Source organism: Sarcophilus harrisii, chromosome 1 (assembly GCF_902635505.1).
Source record: "Sarcophilus harrisii chromosome 1, mSarHar1.11, whole genome shotgun sequence".
Classification (NCBI taxonomy): domain Eukaryota; kingdom Metazoa; phylum Chordata; class Mammalia; order Dasyuromorphia; family Dasyuridae; genus Sarcophilus; species Sarcophilus harrisii.
The window spans coordinates 716,007,104-716,024,506 of NC_045426.1; the positions used below are offsets into that span (position 1 = coordinate 716,007,104).

Genomic DNA, 17,403 nt, shown 5'->3' on the forward strand with positions numbered 1-17,403 from the left:
CTGTCCCAGCCCCCACTGGGTCTGTCCTACTTGGGCTGTCTCAGCCCCCACTAAGACCCAATATAACAGCTTCCTTCACTTAGGGTCTTTTGCAGATTGACCTTTCTGTCCCCTGAGAACTGCATTCTCAGTGCAAAACTCCATTTTCCTAGAGATCTGCCACTATAGAAGTCAGGCTCCTGGGAAACTGATTTCTATCCAATAACAAACTTTCATTTTGCAATTAATATTCGGGAGTGAGTGAATTCTTTCACTCCTAGAACCTGCAGCCGATTTAAAGGGGATTCTTAGCAACTCTCTTATAGCCACTAATCTAGACTGCTCAAACAGCATCACTCTGATCTGATTGCCCTTCATTCTCTCTACAACCCAACGTAGGGGACGTTGCTCACCCACAAATCGCCATTTCTCACAGCCGTCCCTTTGCACAGGCCGGCCCCCAACCCTCCTGCGGACCAGATGGGGATGCTTCCCTCACCAGGCTCCCATCTCTTCCCAATTCAACTCTGGGAGGTCTGAGAGCTTCTAGTGCTTCCCCTCCAGCTTTTCCTGTGGGTCTCATATATTAACTGCTGGCATTTATACAGCACTGACAGTATCCCAGGCACTTGGCTAAGCCCATCACAATTCACAGCAAGGGGGGTGGGGAGAGGTGCTGTCATTGTCCCCGTGTTATGTCAAGTAAGGATTTTGCCCAGGATCACGCAGGGTCTGAGGCAGACTTGAACTGGCATCTTCCTGACTTGAGGCTATTGATACAGTCGGAATTAAGGATGTTAATGAGATAAACATTAAGCACCTGCTCTGTTCTGGTGACTGTTAAGCCCTGGGGATATAAAAAAAAAGTCAATTATAGTCTCTGCAACCTATATCTAGGATACTTTATAATAGGTTATATCCAGTGGAGGGCAGCCAGATGGAGTAGCGGAGAGAATACTGGTTCTGAAGTCAGGAGGCCTGCGCCCTCAAACAATACTAGCTGTGTGACCCTGGGCAAGTCATCTAACCCCTATTGCTTCCTTCCTCTCCCCAAATAAATAATGTCCAATGAGATGCTTGTAAAAACAAAACGCACATTTAGCACAGTGCTCGGTACATCGGAGATGCTTTGTAATTCTCCCCCTCACCTCAGATAAATAAGAAATAATTAAAAGAATTGAGAGTTGGGAAAGGCTTTCCTTAGAAGATGAGACTTTAGGTGGGACTCAAAAACAGTAAGTGGAGGTCAGAAGGGAGGTTATTGTAGGAGGGGCAGCCTGACACCCCGAGTCCGGAGAGGGAACATTTTGTTTGTGGAACAGTTGGAGGCCAGGGTCCCTGGACTGAAGAGTATGGGTTAGGGATGTGACAAGCCTAAGGGGGCCAAGTTATTAAAAAAAGGCTTTGAACTTAGAGCAGCATTTTTGTTTTTGCTCCTGGGGACAAGAGGGAGCCAGTGTGTTGAGTTGGGGAGAGGATGTATTTGTGGGACACGATCGGACATTCGTTTTAGTAAAGTCGCCTGAGTGGCAGAGTGGCCGGTGGGCTGGAGTGGGAGAGACTTGAGACTGACGCTCCATTACTGTAGCAGAGAAAGGAACATTTAAGTTGCAGTGAAAGGGAAATCTCCTTAAGAAGGCACCTCTCCACCCCATTCAAATGTAAATCACTGGAGGCAAAGAAGTGTTTTTCTCGGTTTTCCCAGCGCTTTAGCAAAGTGCGCCAAACACTGGAAGCACTTAATCAAAACCTATGGATCCCTTGAATTGTGAAGCCTTTCGGCCGTGACCTAGGCAGCTAAAAAGGAGAGTTTGTCAGGGAGAGAAGTTTCTGCTGTAATGGCGTTACACCTGAGAACGGAGCCCGCTTAATGTAAGAGCAATCATGGGGAAAGAACCCGAGGCCACCACGACGGAAAGAAATGCTCCCGACCCAAAGCTTTCCTCCCTGCTCCCAGATCGCACTGATGGGCACGAGTCGCAAAGGTGGTGAGTTGTCCAGAATGGATTTACAGGGAACCAGCTCCGGCTGAGGGGCAAAGTTAGTGGGCCAGGTTCCCCATAACACGGGTGGGGGGAGAGGGGCTCAATGGGGAAAGCCAGTGGGCCAGGTTCCCCGTAACATGGGCGGGGGGGGGGGGGGGGGGGGGAGAGGAGCTCTGATGGGGAAAGCTGCGCTAACTATTCTACTTAATGTCAGCAGATCAGCCGGTCATCAGGATGACCCTGATGTCATCCCCTTTATACAGGATGGCCTCAGGAGCAGGCATCTACAGCCCAACCTCCAGATCATCTGCAGCAACTGGGGCCATACCAGGTAATTCCCCAAGTCCGGCTTGCTCCTCACGGGGCCCCTTGGATCCTAGGTTGCTCCCAGGCACATTTACCCTATCAATACAACCAGAGACTTCCAGCCAGAACAAAACCCTTATCCAAGAGATAGAGAACTTCTAAGTGGAACAAACAAGAATCATTTTAGCCCAGGTTAACATCCTTTCCTGATAGAGAATTAAAGCCTGAGGGGAACCCCCCCCCCAATCAGGGATTCTTCAGATCTATGAACTTTTAAAAAATCTGTGTGACTACTTTTGTAGTCCTACGCATTTTTAAATGCATTTTAAACCACAAACTACTAGGTGAGGCTTTCCCATCATGTGGGATGTGATCTGAATTGCTCAGATAATCTGGAGTGTACTTGCCTTGTAAATCAAATTGTTTTCGACAGCTAAAGTACCTCTGACTATGAAGCCATACTTCCCCTAGCGAAAAAAAAAAAGTTATTGCAACCTCCAGACTAGAAGGGAAAGGGGGCATCCCCTCACCATCTGGTGAGACTTGCTTGTTCTGCTTTCGTGCTGGGGCATTCCAAGAACAGAATGTACCTCCCGACACCCAGATGGGTCAAAGAGAAAGAAGGGATGGGGGAGTTCGCGGTGAGGGCCGATATAATCCGCTTTGCTCAACACACACGAGCACTTCTCTGTTAACAGCACCACCTTTGGTGTTCAGAGTCTCCTTTCTCAAGAAACTAATAAACTTTCTTTCGGCCGGAAGTTCCCGTGAGGTTTCTGGGGGTCAGTCAGACACAAAAGGAAGCAGGGCCGGCTGATGGGGGGGATTTACAGGGGGCGACAGCTCCGGTTCTAACCAGCGCTTCTGTCCGTCCTGAATGTGTCCTGAAGGTCTGGGGAGAGGGCGAGAGGGCATTTGCGAAGCTCCAAACGCCAGCTAGTGCAAAGGACCGTTCCTCGTCCCCCACAGCTGCTTCCAGAGCCCAGCTCTACAGCGCGCCCCCCTCTTCCTCTGACACTCTGGGCCGGGGGCTCTTCCCCTCCTGCCCGAACCCCAGCCTTAGCCTTTGGGGAGGGGTCCTGTCTGCCTCAAGTCTGTCCTCCGGTCAGACCGATCTTCCCACGCAGGGGCGCCCACCAGGGGGAGCAGAAGGGGGGAGGGGAGGTGGCTCCCCGAGAACGGCCTCAGGCTTTCTGAGGGAAACCCGAGTCTCCCGATCTGGACACCAGGCAGCCGTCTCAGCACGGGGGGTTACACTAGAGGCTGAGCCATGAGTCCGAAGGTGTATCCCAGCCCGCGCACGCGCAGACCCGCCGCAAGTAGGGGCCGGGCCGCCGAACGGGGTCCTTCTCCGCCGGGCATGCGTGGCCGGCCTGAGGACTACATTTCCCAGGAAGCTCTGCTCACCCAGGGGAGGGTCAAGTGGCGAGAGTGGCCGTCCAAGTACGACCCAGCATGGGGAGGGAAAAGAATCGCTAGGCTCTGGCCGGGATTGGAGCCCGAATGACAAGGAGGCGGGACTGTAAAACGTCATATCCGCTCCTGTCTCTGCCCCTCTCCACCCTCCCCCTTCTGTACACTCCTAGGAGTCCCGAGCAGGCTGGCGGATGCCTGGACCCCGCTCTGTCCGCGGCCGCTGCCCGGCCGGGTCAGTGAGGAACCTGAAGACGGGCCCAGTGCCCATCGCCAGGTTGGGAAGCTTCCGGGATGGGAAAAGTCCGAGCTCGTGTGTATGAAATGCCCCGCCCCCTCGGAGAGGGAAGGCCCCCATTGGTCCTTCGAAGCTGGGATGCAGCCAATCCTCGCTCTCCTCGTCGGCCCCTCCTCCTGAGCCTCCTCCTGGCTGGGAGCTGGTAAAACTTCCCTCCCCCCACCCAGTGGGCTGACTGGCTGTCAGGTAAGTGCGCGTCCCCTGGGTGTTGCCCCCTCGCGTGCCCCCCAAAGAGGGCACGCTCCTCGAGGGCGGGCGGGCGGGCGGGCCCTTCCCTGGAGGCCTGGGGCAGAGGTGGGCGAGGGAGGGGGCCAGCCTGGCCCCAAGTGGGGGAGGGGAGACCCCTGGGGGGAGGGGCGCGGGGGGGGTCCCGGGCCCCCCCACGCCCCTTTGGTTTCCCCAGCGGCCCCTGGGGGGAGGGGAGGAGATGGCCCCCGCGCTACTGTTTGGCCACCCCGCGGGGAGTGAAGCGTCTTCCCTCGGGTGCCCTTTGGGGGTCTTGTTCTAACTTTTTGGATTCCCCTGTTCTGGTCCGCCTTTTCCCTGGGAGGTGCCCCCCCACCCCGATAGCCCTGGGCGCCCTTGTGTGTGTGTGTGTGTGTGTGGGAGAGGGTGTGGAGGTGAGTCTTGTGGGTGAGTGTAAGAAATGGGGGGGAGTGTGTGTGGAGGGGTGGTGTGTGGAGTGAGTGTAAGAATGAGGGGGGAGTTTGGGGGTGGGGCACCACACATCTTGTGCAAAGACAGGCTTTGAATGTGTTTATATTTGCATGTTTATCCGGGAGCAGCCCAAAAGGGAATGTGGGTATCTGTTGGTATAGGCACAGCGGGCCCACACTTGGTGGTGGTGGCACAGTGAATGCTCATCTGTGAGGGGGGATAACCAGCAACTCCTCTGTTCCCGTGGGAGTGGTGTGTGGGAGGGTGGGGGGAGGTGGTGGGTGTGTGGGGGCAACACATCTGTGTGCACATAGACAGGCTTCATGAAGTGTAATTTCATGTGTATCCTGAGACGCAGGGAATGTGGGTATCTGTGTATAGGCCACCCGCTGTAATTTGTGTGTGATGTGCCAAAGTGATATGCTCATCTGTGAGGGTGCGGATAACCAGCAAGCATCCTCTCTGTTACCAGTGTGTGAGTTCAGTGTGTGTGTGAGTGAGTGTGTGTGAGTGAGTGTGTAAGAATGAGTGTGTGTGAGTGTGTGTGTGCGGGCGCACACACATCTGTGTGCACATAGACAGGCGTGCGAATGTGTATATTTGCATGTGTATCCATGAGCACGCGCGTTGTGAATGTGGGTATCTGTGTGTATAGGTACACACGCGCTGTACACTTGGTGTGTGTATGTGCGCACACGTATATGCTCATCTGTGAGGGTGCGGATAACCAGCAAGCATCCTCTCTGTTACCAGTGTGTGAGTTCAGTGTGTGTGTGAGTGAGTGTGTGTGAGTGAGTGTGTAAGAATGAGTGTGTGTGAGTGTGTGTGTGCGGGCGCACACACATCTGTGTGCACATAGACAGGCGTGCGAATGTGTATATTTGCATGTGTATCCATGAGCAGGCGCGTTGTGAATGTGGGTATCTGTGTGTATAGGTACACACGCGCTGTACACTTGGTGTGTGTATGTGCGCACACGTATATGCTCATCTGTGAGGGTGCGGATAACCAGCAAGCATCCTCTCTGTTACCAGTGTGTGAGTGCAGTGTGTGTGTGAGTGAGTGTGTGAGTGAGTGTGTAAGAATGAGTGTGTGAGTGTGTGTGTGCGGGCGCACACACATCTGTGTGCACATAGACAGGCGTGCGAATGTGTATATTTGCATGTGTATCCATGAGCACGCGCGTTGTGAATGTGGGTATCTGTGTGTATAGGTACACACGCGCTGTACACTTGGTGTGTGTATGTGCGCACACGTATATGCTCATCTGTGAGGGTGCGGATAACCAGCAAGCATCCTCTCTGTTACCCGTGTGGGAGTGCAGTGTGGAAGTTCATGTGTCTTTTTGTTTAATGTTGTTTAAAAACACATACATATGTTTATGTAACAACAAAAACCCACTTTTATCGCTTCTCGGCATGACCAGTTCAACCTTAACTAAGAAAGCAAGAAAAACAGAACCTTAGTTCAGACATTTCCAGACAAGGGTAACAGAAGAGAGCAGCTCCCCGGGGGCCGCCTCGGAAGGACGCGCTCCTCTGAGCACTGGGGCTCAGCAGCTCTCCTCCTGGTGGGGGGCGATCCCTCCCGAACCCGGGATTTGTATCGTGTTGGTTGTGCTTCCGAAGATGTTTCTTTTCACCGGATTCCTTACTTCTATTTTTACTGATAAAAATGTTTAAATATTAGTTCTGTTGCTATCCTTTGTTTTTGTGTTTTCTCCTTTTTTAGATATGCCTTTCCTACCTCCCCGTTTAGCAAACCATTTCTTGCTACGAGGATTTAAAAAGAGGGTTAAAACCCACTTGAATAAAACAATCAACATATAAATAATGCCTGAAAATAGGATAGTATTTTACGTTCATATTGTGTAAGCACTGCAATAGGAGGAGGAGAGAAATCCATTTCCACGACTTATCTTTTGACCGAGATGTGCCATAGCCACTTCTAACTCACTATGTCCAGAACAGACTCGTTATCATTGTCCTTCTACCACCCATCTTTTAAACTTCCCTGTTACTATTGGCAATAGTGAGTTACGCAGCCTTGCAACGTTATCTTCAGCTTAGATACTTAAGGTTTTATGTGTGTGTGTGTGCACTTGTGTGATTGCATTATATTGTATTCTACATATAGAATCTTTTTCTCCATCGTGTTTCCTGTGAGTCCTAGAAGGCAAAAAAACATGGTTTTCCTTGTATTTCAGCACTTAGCACAACGCTGATTAATTTAATTGATGCTTTATCTTCTTGGTTCTCCAAGAGGACCAAAAGGACATAGCTGTGTTAGAGGGTCAGACCTTGGCTGATCATGAGCTCAGAATGCTCGGCCATGGCTCGGACCCAGTGATCCATGTGAACCTCTGGGGAGCCTCCCTAACTTTGTGCATCTCATGTTTGCTTTGGGCTAAGTCAGTTCTGCTTTGCTCTTGGAGCCCAATGCCTTCTCTGCGGAGAACACGCCATGCTGGGTGGGCCTGCATCAGGGTCTCTACCATGTCATACACTTGATTGCAAAGTTCTTTTTTTTTTTTAATTTTTAAATTTTTATTATTTAATAGCCTTTTATTTACAGGTTATATGTATGGGTAACTTTACAGCATTAACAATTGCCAAACTTCTTGTTCCAATTTTTCCCCTCTTTCCCCCACCCCCTCCCCCAGATGGCAGGATGACCAGTAGATGTTAAATATATTAAAATATAAATTAGATACACAATAAGTATTCATGACCAAACCGTTATTTTGCTGTACAAATAGAATCAGACTCTGAAATATTGTACAATTAGCCTGTGAAGGAAATCAAAAATGCAGGTGGGCATAAATATAGGGATTGGGAATTCTATGTCATGGTTTTTAGTCATCTTCCAGAGTTTTTTCTCTGGGCGTAGCTGGTTCAGTTCATTACTGCTCCATTGGAAATGATTTGGTTGATCACATTGCTGAGGATGGCCAAGTCCATCAGAATTGGTCAGTATGTAGTATTGTTGTTGAAGTATATAATGATCTCTTGGCCCTGCTTGTTTCCCTCAGCCTCAGTTCCTGTCGGTCTCTCCAGGCCTTTCTGAAATCTTCCTGTTGGTCATTTCTTACAGAACAATAATATTCCCTAATATTTATATACCACAATTTATTCAGCCATTCTCCAACTGATGGGCATCCACTCAGTTTCCAGTTTCTAGATTGCAAAGTTCTTGAGAGTGTCCTTGTAAGCTGAAAAGGGAGACAAGACAATCATTAGTGGGACGTGCTGGGAAGGAGAGGGTATGGCCGACCCAGGCACTTCCTCAAATGAAGGTTGGGGAGCATACTTGTCAGTCAGGACCAAAGGGAGCAGACTGAGGCTGGTGACAAGGAGGTCTGGAAGCAGTTGGGGAGTCCTGGTGGAGCCAGGCCTGAGGGGGGAAGAGGAAGGGAGGGAGATTGTTGGTTAAGCATTGAACTCACTGGGGATTGGGAGACCTCCCAGGAGGCAGTCCTGCTGGGGATCCAAGGGGAGCAGGGGACATTTCACTCTGCCACCAGTGACTTATGGGGGCTGCAGAGCTTGGCTGAGGGTGCAGAACTCACCCTGGGAGCCAGTGAGTTCTGGGGAATAAAAGGAAAGAGATCAATGGCTAAAATGAAGGGAACTTTTGTTTCCTATTGGAAAGGAGTACCAGAGGGCACAGAGCTGGATGGGGACATTTTCAACAGCAACAAGAGCAGCTACATTTATAATTAAGCACCTAGTTAAATGCTAGGCTCTGCGTTAAGCAGTGGGTATAGAGAGGCAGAAACAGCCTGCTCTCAAGGGCTTTTGGTCCATTGGTAGATGCTACAAGCAAAAAACTAAGTACAAACAAGGTATATTGATGATAATCCTTAAAAAGGAGGGACTATGTAAGGACAGCACTGATGTGGGGGGGAATGAGGATCGGGGACTGAGGCTTTTCTTTGGGATCTGAGACTTTACTCTTGTTGATTTGGGTGGGGTAAGAGGAACTGGGAATATGTCACCTCTTGGAGAACGTGTCCAGTGCTTGGGAGTGGCGGGTGAGTCGCAGGTTTGAGATCTTCCTTTGGCCCTGGTGCTCCAGGTCTCGGGATTGCCCTCAGAGGTGCACCCAGCCATATGGGAGCCTGCACACCTGGGAGAAGTGCCTCTGCTACGTTCTGAGGGGGCTTATTGAAAGGGCAAAGGGGACGCTCTGGCCCTGTTTTTGCTTGCCCAGAGAAACACAAAGAGGCCTTTAAAAGCTACAACAGAGCAATGTTCCTATTTAATATTACTCATTTTACTTAATTTTAAATTAGTTTAAATTTTATTAGTTTCAAGGACTGCAGGCTATTTTTAAATTAACTTGTATAACTAAAGATACTTCTCACAGAGACCATGGGCCAAATGGAACATTTGGAAAAACAGTTTGTACTGCCAGAATTTTTTTAATTGAAGGAAGATTGCCACTGAAGGATACTATTAAAAGAAACAAATACCAGGCCCATGAGAGATCTTTGGAGTATACCCAGAGTTAGGGTGAATATATGTAATAACCCACCAGAGGAGACAGAGAGAAGGGGAGGTTAGGTAGGAGGTAGGTCCAAAAGAAAGCAATGTTATAAAAACTTAGAAGAGATTATTCAGGAGCATGTAGTCACCAGTATCCAAGAGCAAGGGAAGGACAAGATAGATAAAGAGACTAAAGGAAAGGAGAGATAAGCAGCCTCCCAAAAACCCTAATGAAGGGTTTTCCAGTGAAGTGAAAGAGAAACTGAGAGGTGGGAGGAGAGTGGGGGCAGGTTGGAAGTCACTGTTGGAAAAGGGCTTATTATTGAGGTGGTTCTTCCCATGCAAAGAAAAATGGAGAAATGGAGAGAGAAGGAAAATATGAAAAAGAGACTATTTCATTTGCTTAGGAAAAATTATTTGAGAGAATAATGTGAATAACTGCATTTAAGTGAAGAATAATCAGGTGGTGTTATAGAGAACTTAAAGTGGCTATGTTTTTATGAAGTTAAAATATAAATAATTTCTTATGTCTTTATGTATTTCATCTATGATATTTATTAAATTGTGTATATTTCTGAATTTTAGTATTTTATTCAGTCGTAGATAAGGAAGAGTAATTACTATTGGAAAAGGAAGTTTCTCTAGTTCATTAAGTTATATTCCATGAAATGGGAAGAGTGATACAAGTAATAATGAGAAAGCAGTTTCCATTTAATTAATAAGAATCCATCCAATTGTGCCCCTGGACCATTGCAGAACTCCAGGGAATTGAGTAAATAAGAGAATCAATCTAAGGCCTCTGGTAAATGGGGAACCACGTATGCAGAGGTGACCCTTTTATTCTCTGGCAGTTCTTGTTCTCCTTGCAGGTTGAGTAAGATCTCACAGTAGTCCCCATTCCACCATCTCTCACACCTTTCAGAGGCACAATAATTGACCCACTCACTTTCCTAGCTCCTCCCCCTTTTTTACAATCTTCTCTGCATTCAACAATTTTTTACACTCACATTAGGACTTTTGGGATATTTCAGTTGAGCAAAATTGTTCTTACTTTAATCCCTTTATCAAGTGAACAGGATTTTTGTGCACTCTGGAAACTGGGCACTGGCGGTGGGGGCTGAGGGTGGTCGTGTGGGTGCAGAGAAGGGGGCCTAAGGGAGAGCTGTCATGGAGGTAGAATGACAAGCCTTGGCAGCAGGTTGGGCTGAGTGGGAAGGGCTGCCAAGGATGACTTGGCTGAGCTTGGAAGCCGCGACTGCTGGGAAACTGGTGGAGCATTGGACAGGACTAGGAAGAGGGGAAGGTTTGGTGGGAAAGACCAAGAGGTCAGCTTGGGAAAGTTTGAGCTTAAAATGCCAATTAGAGCCTGTCCTGGTTAAGGTGTCCAGTGGATCCTTGGTGATTGAGGCAGGAGATTAGTGCTGGGTATACAAATGGGGGTATAATCTTCCTGGAGATGATCATTAACCCTGGGAACTGATGAGATCACCCAGTGACATAGTATAGAAGAAGAAGAGGAGAAAGAACCAGAAAGACCCTTGGGGATTCAGCTGGGGGATGAGAGCTAAGGTGTGTGTGTGAGGGGGTAGTTGAAGGTCCAGCAAAGGAAACTGAGAGGGAGCATCATTCAGGTAGGAGAAGAACCAGGAGAGAACAGGGACAAGAAAATCTATTGGAGAGAAATTATTGTGGAGAAGGGGTGGCTGTATTAAAGGCTGCACAAAAGTATACTTATATACCTGTAATATTTAGATTTCATCAATTCATATTATTTCTATTAATTCTCAGATTGCTTCACTCTGTTTTCTCATCTGCCTCTGGTCCTTTGTATTATAAGATTTCGTATCATTAAACCTTTTTCTTTTTGTTTTGTTCCTCATGTATGTGTTTTTTAATTATTTTTTTTTTTTTTTGGCAGACACATTTGTCAGAGTCCAATACATCAATGAGATTTTTAAAACATGCTTTCCTCTTCTCCAGCAATTATTAACAAATGTTACAATATAACAAAACCAAGAATGAAGATTAAAAACAGATGAAACTGAATTTTAAAAACACAACAGAATCTACACAAAGTAACTTCTGTCATAGAAATGGAATTTTGTTTGTTTATCACCCTTTTTTTTTAATGAGTTCTGTATATATGGGTCTTTTTTTTTTTCCTGAGGCAATTGGGGTTAAGTGACTTTGGGTCCCACAGCTAGGAAGTATTAAATGGCTGAGCTCAGATTTAAACTCAGGTCCATCTGACTTCAGGACTAGTGCTCTATCCACTGTACCACCTAGCTGCCCCTGTATGGGTCTTTTGTAAACTCAAATGTATTTGCTGTTTTAGGAAGCAGTAACCTTTAAGGATGTGGCCGTGGACTTCACCCAGGAGGAATGGATGCACCTGGACTCTTCTCAGAAGGAGTTTTACAGGGATGTAATGCTGGAGAACTATAGCAACCTGGCCTCCCTGGGTAAGGGCAGCTTTTGCCTTATACTCAGACTTTTGGCCTCTGTTTATGGTTTAATAAATAGTGTAGGATATATGGACTGGACTGGAGGGCAGCTGAGGAATCTTCCAATACTTAAACTCTGGGATTCTTTGATTTTGGGTATCTCACTTAATGTTTAGAATGCAGAGATCAGAGATCCTCATCCTTTGGGGTCTGAGAGATACTGGATATGCATGTTTTCTGGTTCCTGGTGAAAGTTCTTGCTTTTTGATCAAAGGAGATTATATTTGTAGATTGCTTAGTGGAGCGCTTGGCATGTAGTAGTTCTCATCTTCCCCTTTACTGATCCTGCTTCACTAGCACCTGTCCTTGAGCCACAAATACTGTATATTCTAATTCTATTCAATTCTAATGTGGTTCTCTGTCCTGTGCTCTCCCTGTTCCATTTCTATCAAGCAGGACTTGTATTCTCCAAACCGTTTGTCATCTCCCGGTTGGAGCGAAGGGAAGCACCATGGATGCTGGAGGGAGATGTCCCAAGGATTAGCCTTCCTGGTGAGTGGCAGGTGTATCGTGGCAAGAAATAGCTGGGCTGGTCATTTAGAGAGAATCCCGTGTAAAACTTCAAACAGAGAGCCCTTTATTCAGCTCCCTCAGACGGTGGATCCAAGGGGAGCTCCTTCTTTAGCCTCCCTGCTTCTTGAACAAACCAGTGCCTTGCCCTCAGCCCTGTGTCTGCTCCTCTTTAGCTGGGGTAAAGAAAGAAGGGCCTCAGTTGGGGGAGAATCTTTTATCTCTTCTCTTCTGGCAATGTCTCAAGAGGAGCAGTCATTTTCCTACTTTATCTCACTTGATTGTTTGTTCCTTTGCACTTCTTAAAGTGTCTTATTTCTCTTGCAAAAAATAAAAGAAAAGGCACAGTTGCTTCCACATTGCCTTCTGATATATTTTTTAAAAACATATTTTTGGATCTATGTTATTAAAATTTTCTTTACAAAAATAAAATTAAACAATTTTTCAAAAATAGAGAAAAACAGCTTGGAGATTTTACCTTACACTGTGCCAGTTGTGCAAAGTGAAGAGAGCAGTCAGTGAGGGGGAAATGATGTTGGAAGAGAGGCACACTGATGTTCTATTAATGATGCTAGGAAGGGGCCCAACCATTATTCATTTCATTGTGGAGTTAAGCAAACAAAGTGACTAAATTATCCCTGGACCTACCTCTCCCACTGCCAAGCATTTTGGGATGTCTTTAAAAGGATTAAGTGTTTGCTGCACTTAACACAATGCCAAGTGATGGAGATATAAGCAGGAAAGTCAGACAATCCCTTCCCTCCAGAAGCTCCCCTACTAATGGGGGAACAAAACAAGGGAAGGTTTCAGAAGGTCCCTTGGTTGGTCCAGTGCGTTAGCAGGGCAGACAATCAGGCCTCTTATTTAATGTCATTTCTGCTGCTAGAACCACATTGGTTTGTTAGTACTGACCCATTTGACACCCCTGCTGCGGTCCTTAGTGTCTTCTCAGGATGATGGCTGTGGTCATTGGGCTAAGCTCACATGGGGTATGGTGCTCCAGTTGGAGATGGTGGTGGAACTAGCCTGGCACAGAGGGCACACAATGCACAAATGCAGTTAGAATTGCAATTCACACAGGGCTTTTCATGTATGTCTTTCACCTCTTTGGAGTTTGTCCTCGTGGTGTAATCCTTGAGCAGGTTTACTTTAAAACATTCTCTTACATAATTCCAATCTCTTCCAGAGTAGTTGGATCAATCTAGATCTCCTCTTAAATTGCATTATTAATATATCTATGTCTCAGGAGTCCTTCCTGCAGTGATGCTATCATGATCATATATACCAACTTATTGGATTTCCAAAGAAACCTTACTTTTAATTTTAAACCTTGAAGAAAGCATTCCAAACGTATAATGATCTCACTGTGTTATATTTTATGTCATTTAGTAAATTCTGAACTTTCATTTCTTCTCGAATTATATTTTTCTACATATTTTTTATCTTTCTCCTCTTTGCCATTCTGACATTCAAGTAACTGGAGAGTTAAAATCTACCAATAATGTTTCAGGTATTGTGGGAAGTTCAAGGGATACAGAAATGAAATATAAAATATACTTTCTCTTCAAAGAATCTTCACTGTATTGGGGGAAATAATATGTAAAAAAAAGACAGAAAGTAAGGCCCTAAATGTTGGGAGAAATTCAGTGTTCATGGATTGAATATTTCAACCTAATGAAAACAATAAAAGTACAAAATTAACCTCCAGATGCCATTTTGTGCCAGTCTAATTACAAAGGCAATTTTGTATGAAATATACAAAATAACATTATTCATATGAAAATCTTCAAAGTGAATATCACTGACATTAATTCATAAAGATGAGCATGAAAAGTCTTCTAGCATTAGATGATCTGAAAATTATATTCCAAAGTAGTTTTCATTGAAACTATCTGATATTAGTTAAAAAAAGAAAAGAAAAGAAAAAACATATTAGTGACATGCACTTCATAAGAAGGACAGAAGGAATTGCATATGGCAGCCCAGTGTTGGGTCTATGCTGGAACACAAACTATTGGGAAAGGCTTCATATTTTTTATCTACATTATTTACATACACACACATGCACACACTCAAATTGGAGTACAGATAGCTAAAAATAGATTTACAGAATAATTTTTCTTGATGAATATAGTTATTCTGAAAACTACCTGCAACTTATTTTTTAAAAATGGAAGAGTCAATAGATTGCATTAGATAAGATACACCCAGAAGTAATTGAATGTAGCTGCCAGTGCTGGATCTACCTAGAAGCAAAAACTGTCAGAGGGAGGGATTCTTAACTTGACCAGATTGTGTTGGAAAATAAAGGATAATGTGCAATATGTATATAACAGCAGCACGGTATATTTTATACTTTTCATTTCTTTCAGATTGGGAAACTCAGCAAGAATTGAAGGAGCTCACACCAAAGCTGAGTATGTCAATGGGACAATCATCCCAGGAAATACCAGAGAGGGATATTCTGTTCTTTTCTTCATTGGGAGAATACCAAAAATGTGGTGCCATGCAACAGAGTCATCTGACCAACGAAGAAAAGCATTTCCAGCAAATCAAAAAGACACAAAGGAAACATCACAGTAAATCTAGAGTCCATGAACAAACTAGTTATGACAGAACTCTCAATCAAGGGCCAGTCTTCCCACAGCAGGTAGAAGAAAAGAATCTGGGAACATGTGACCCATCTGGAAAGTACTTTAGACTGCATAGAGAGAGGCCAAAAGGTAATAGTAGATGCTCAAAGAAAACAGCTAAACATAATGAATACGGAAAATGCAGTAAGCATAGTTCAGCTTTTGTTGACAATTCTGGAAGAGATACTATAGAGAAAATTTTTGACTGTAGTGGATGTGAGAAGACCTCCTCAAGGAAGCAATATATGCTTCCTGAGGAAATTCATACTGGAGAAAAACCTGATGAAAGTAATGAATGTGTGAGTACCTTTTGCGCAAGAAGTGATATTCCCAAGTATCAGGACATTCAAAATAGTGAGAAACCTTATCAGTGCAATGTATGTGAGAAGACATTTCGACTAAAAGCTCAAGTAAATCAACATCAGACAATTCATACTGGGGAGAAGCCGTATAAATGTAATGAATGCGGAAAGGCCTTTCGACTAAAAGGTCAACTTAATGAACATCAGAAAATTCATACTGGTGAGAAACCTTACAAATGTAATCAATGTGGAAAAGCCTTCTGCAGACGCTCAAATCTTACTGAACATCATAGGATTCATACTGGTGAGAAACCTTATAAATGTAATGAATGTGGGAAAGCCTTTCAATTAAAAGGACATCTTAATGAACATCAGAAAATTCATAGTGGTGAGAAACCATATAAATGTAATGAATGTGGAAAGGCCTTCTGCCATCGTACATACCTTACTAAACATCAGAAGATCCATTCTGGGCAGAAACCTTATGAGTGTAATGAGTGTGGCAGGGCCTTCTGCATGAGCACAGCTTTAACTGTACATCAGAGAATCCATACTGGTGAGAAACCCTATGAATGTAATATATGTGGGAAAGCCTTTAGAGTTAAAGCACAGCTTAATCAACATCAATCAATTCATACTGGTGAGAAGCCATTTGAATGTAATGAATGTGGAAAGGCCTTTAGACTAAAAGGATGGCTTACAGAACATCAGAAAATTCATAGTGGTGAGAAACCTTATCAGTGTAATGAATGTGGCAAGGCTTTCTGCAAACGCTCAAACCTGACTGAACATCAGAGAATTCATACGGGAGACAAACCTTATGAATGTATTGAATGTCAGAAGGCTTTTAGCCAGAAACTAAAGCTTTTTCAGCATCAGAGAATTCACACTGGTGAGAAACCTTATGAATGTAATGACTGTGGCAGGGCCTTCTGCTTGAGCACAACTCTTACTGAGCACCGGAGAATTCACACTGGTGAGAAACCTCATGAATGTATCGAATGTGGGAAAGCTTTCCGACTAAAAGCACAGCTTAATCAACATCGTAGAATTCACACTGGAGAAAAACCTTATAAATGTAATCAGTGCGGGAAGGCTTTTTGTAAGCAATCAAACCTTACTGACCATCAGAAAATTCATACTGGAGAGAAACCTCATGAATGTATTGAATGTGGGAAAGCCTTTAGCCAGAAAATAAAACTTACTCAACATCAGACAATTCATACTGGTGAGAAACCTTATGAGTGTAATGAATGTGGGAAATTTTTCCGCCTGAGCACAGGACTCACTGAACACCAGAGAATTCACACTGGTGAGAAACATTATGAATGTAATGAATGTGGGAAGACCTTCCGCCTAAAAGCACAGCTTAATCAACATTGGAGAATTCATACTGGAGAAAAACCTTATGAATGTGATGAATGTGGAAAGGCCTTTGGACATAGGTCAGGACTTACTCAACATCAGAAAATTCATACTGGAGAAAAACCTTATGAATGTGATGACTGTGGGAAGGCCTTCAGATGGATCACGGGACTTACTCAACATCAGAGAATTCATTCTGGAGAGAAGCCTTATGAATGTAAAGAATGTGGGAAGGCCTTCTACTGGAATACAGCCCTAACTAAACATCAGAGAATGCATTCTACAAAGAAACTATACGGATGTGATGACTGAGAAAGCTTTACCTTAGAGCAAGATCCTCTTCCAAATCAGCCCTCTCTTCATATGTGCCCTCAAGCTTTAATAATAATCTCTTTTCTTTATATATACTTCTTCATTTGGTGATCTCATCAGCTCCCGTGGATTGAATTACTGTCTCTATTTTAATGATGATCGAATCTTTCTTGTCCCAGTCCCTATTGAACTCTAGTCACATCTCCAGTTGCCTTTCAAACATGTTAAATTGCTAGTAGGTATCTTTAACTCAATAATTTGAAACAAATCTGATCATCTTTCTTCTTACCTTACCTGTTACTGTCAACGGTATTATCATTCTTGATAGTATCATTCTTCCAGCCTTTCAGGTTCTCAGACTGGGAGACATCTTGGATTGCCCATTATCTATCAACCCCCCATTTCCACATGGTGCCCAAGGCTTGTTGATGCCACCTTTGCAAGATCTCTCAAATACATTGCCTTCTCTTGACATTGCCTTCGCCTGGTGCAGGCCCTTGTCACTTCCCACTTTGATTACTATAATGTCCTGCGGGTAGGTCAACCTGCCTTAAACCTCTGTCCATTACAAATTCTCTCTTCAGCACTAAACTGATTTTCCTAAAACAGATTTCTTAAGCTCCAATGGATTATTGTCTCCATTAAAAAACAA

At 44.9% G+C, this 17,403-nt stretch overlaps 2 protein-coding genes across 2 annotated transcripts in view; one reads left to right on the forward strand and one right to left on the reverse strand.

Annotated features, from left to right (window-relative positions):
* Positions 1–17,403, reverse strand: part of LOC100928103 (vomeronasal type-2 receptor 26-like) — a 441,302-nt gene that overhangs the window by 174,553 nt on the left and 249,346 nt on the right.
* Positions 10,293–16,863, forward strand: LOC116419023 (zinc finger protein 665-like). The gene is made up of 4 exons (XM_031949150.1): positions 10,293–10,298; positions 11,461–11,587; positions 12,023–12,121; positions 14,512–16,863. The coding sequence occupies exons 1-4, from the start codon at positions 10,293–10,295 to the stop codon at positions 16,749–16,751; spliced, it is 2,472 nt and encodes an 823-aa protein (XP_031805010.1). The 3' UTR covers positions 16,752–16,863.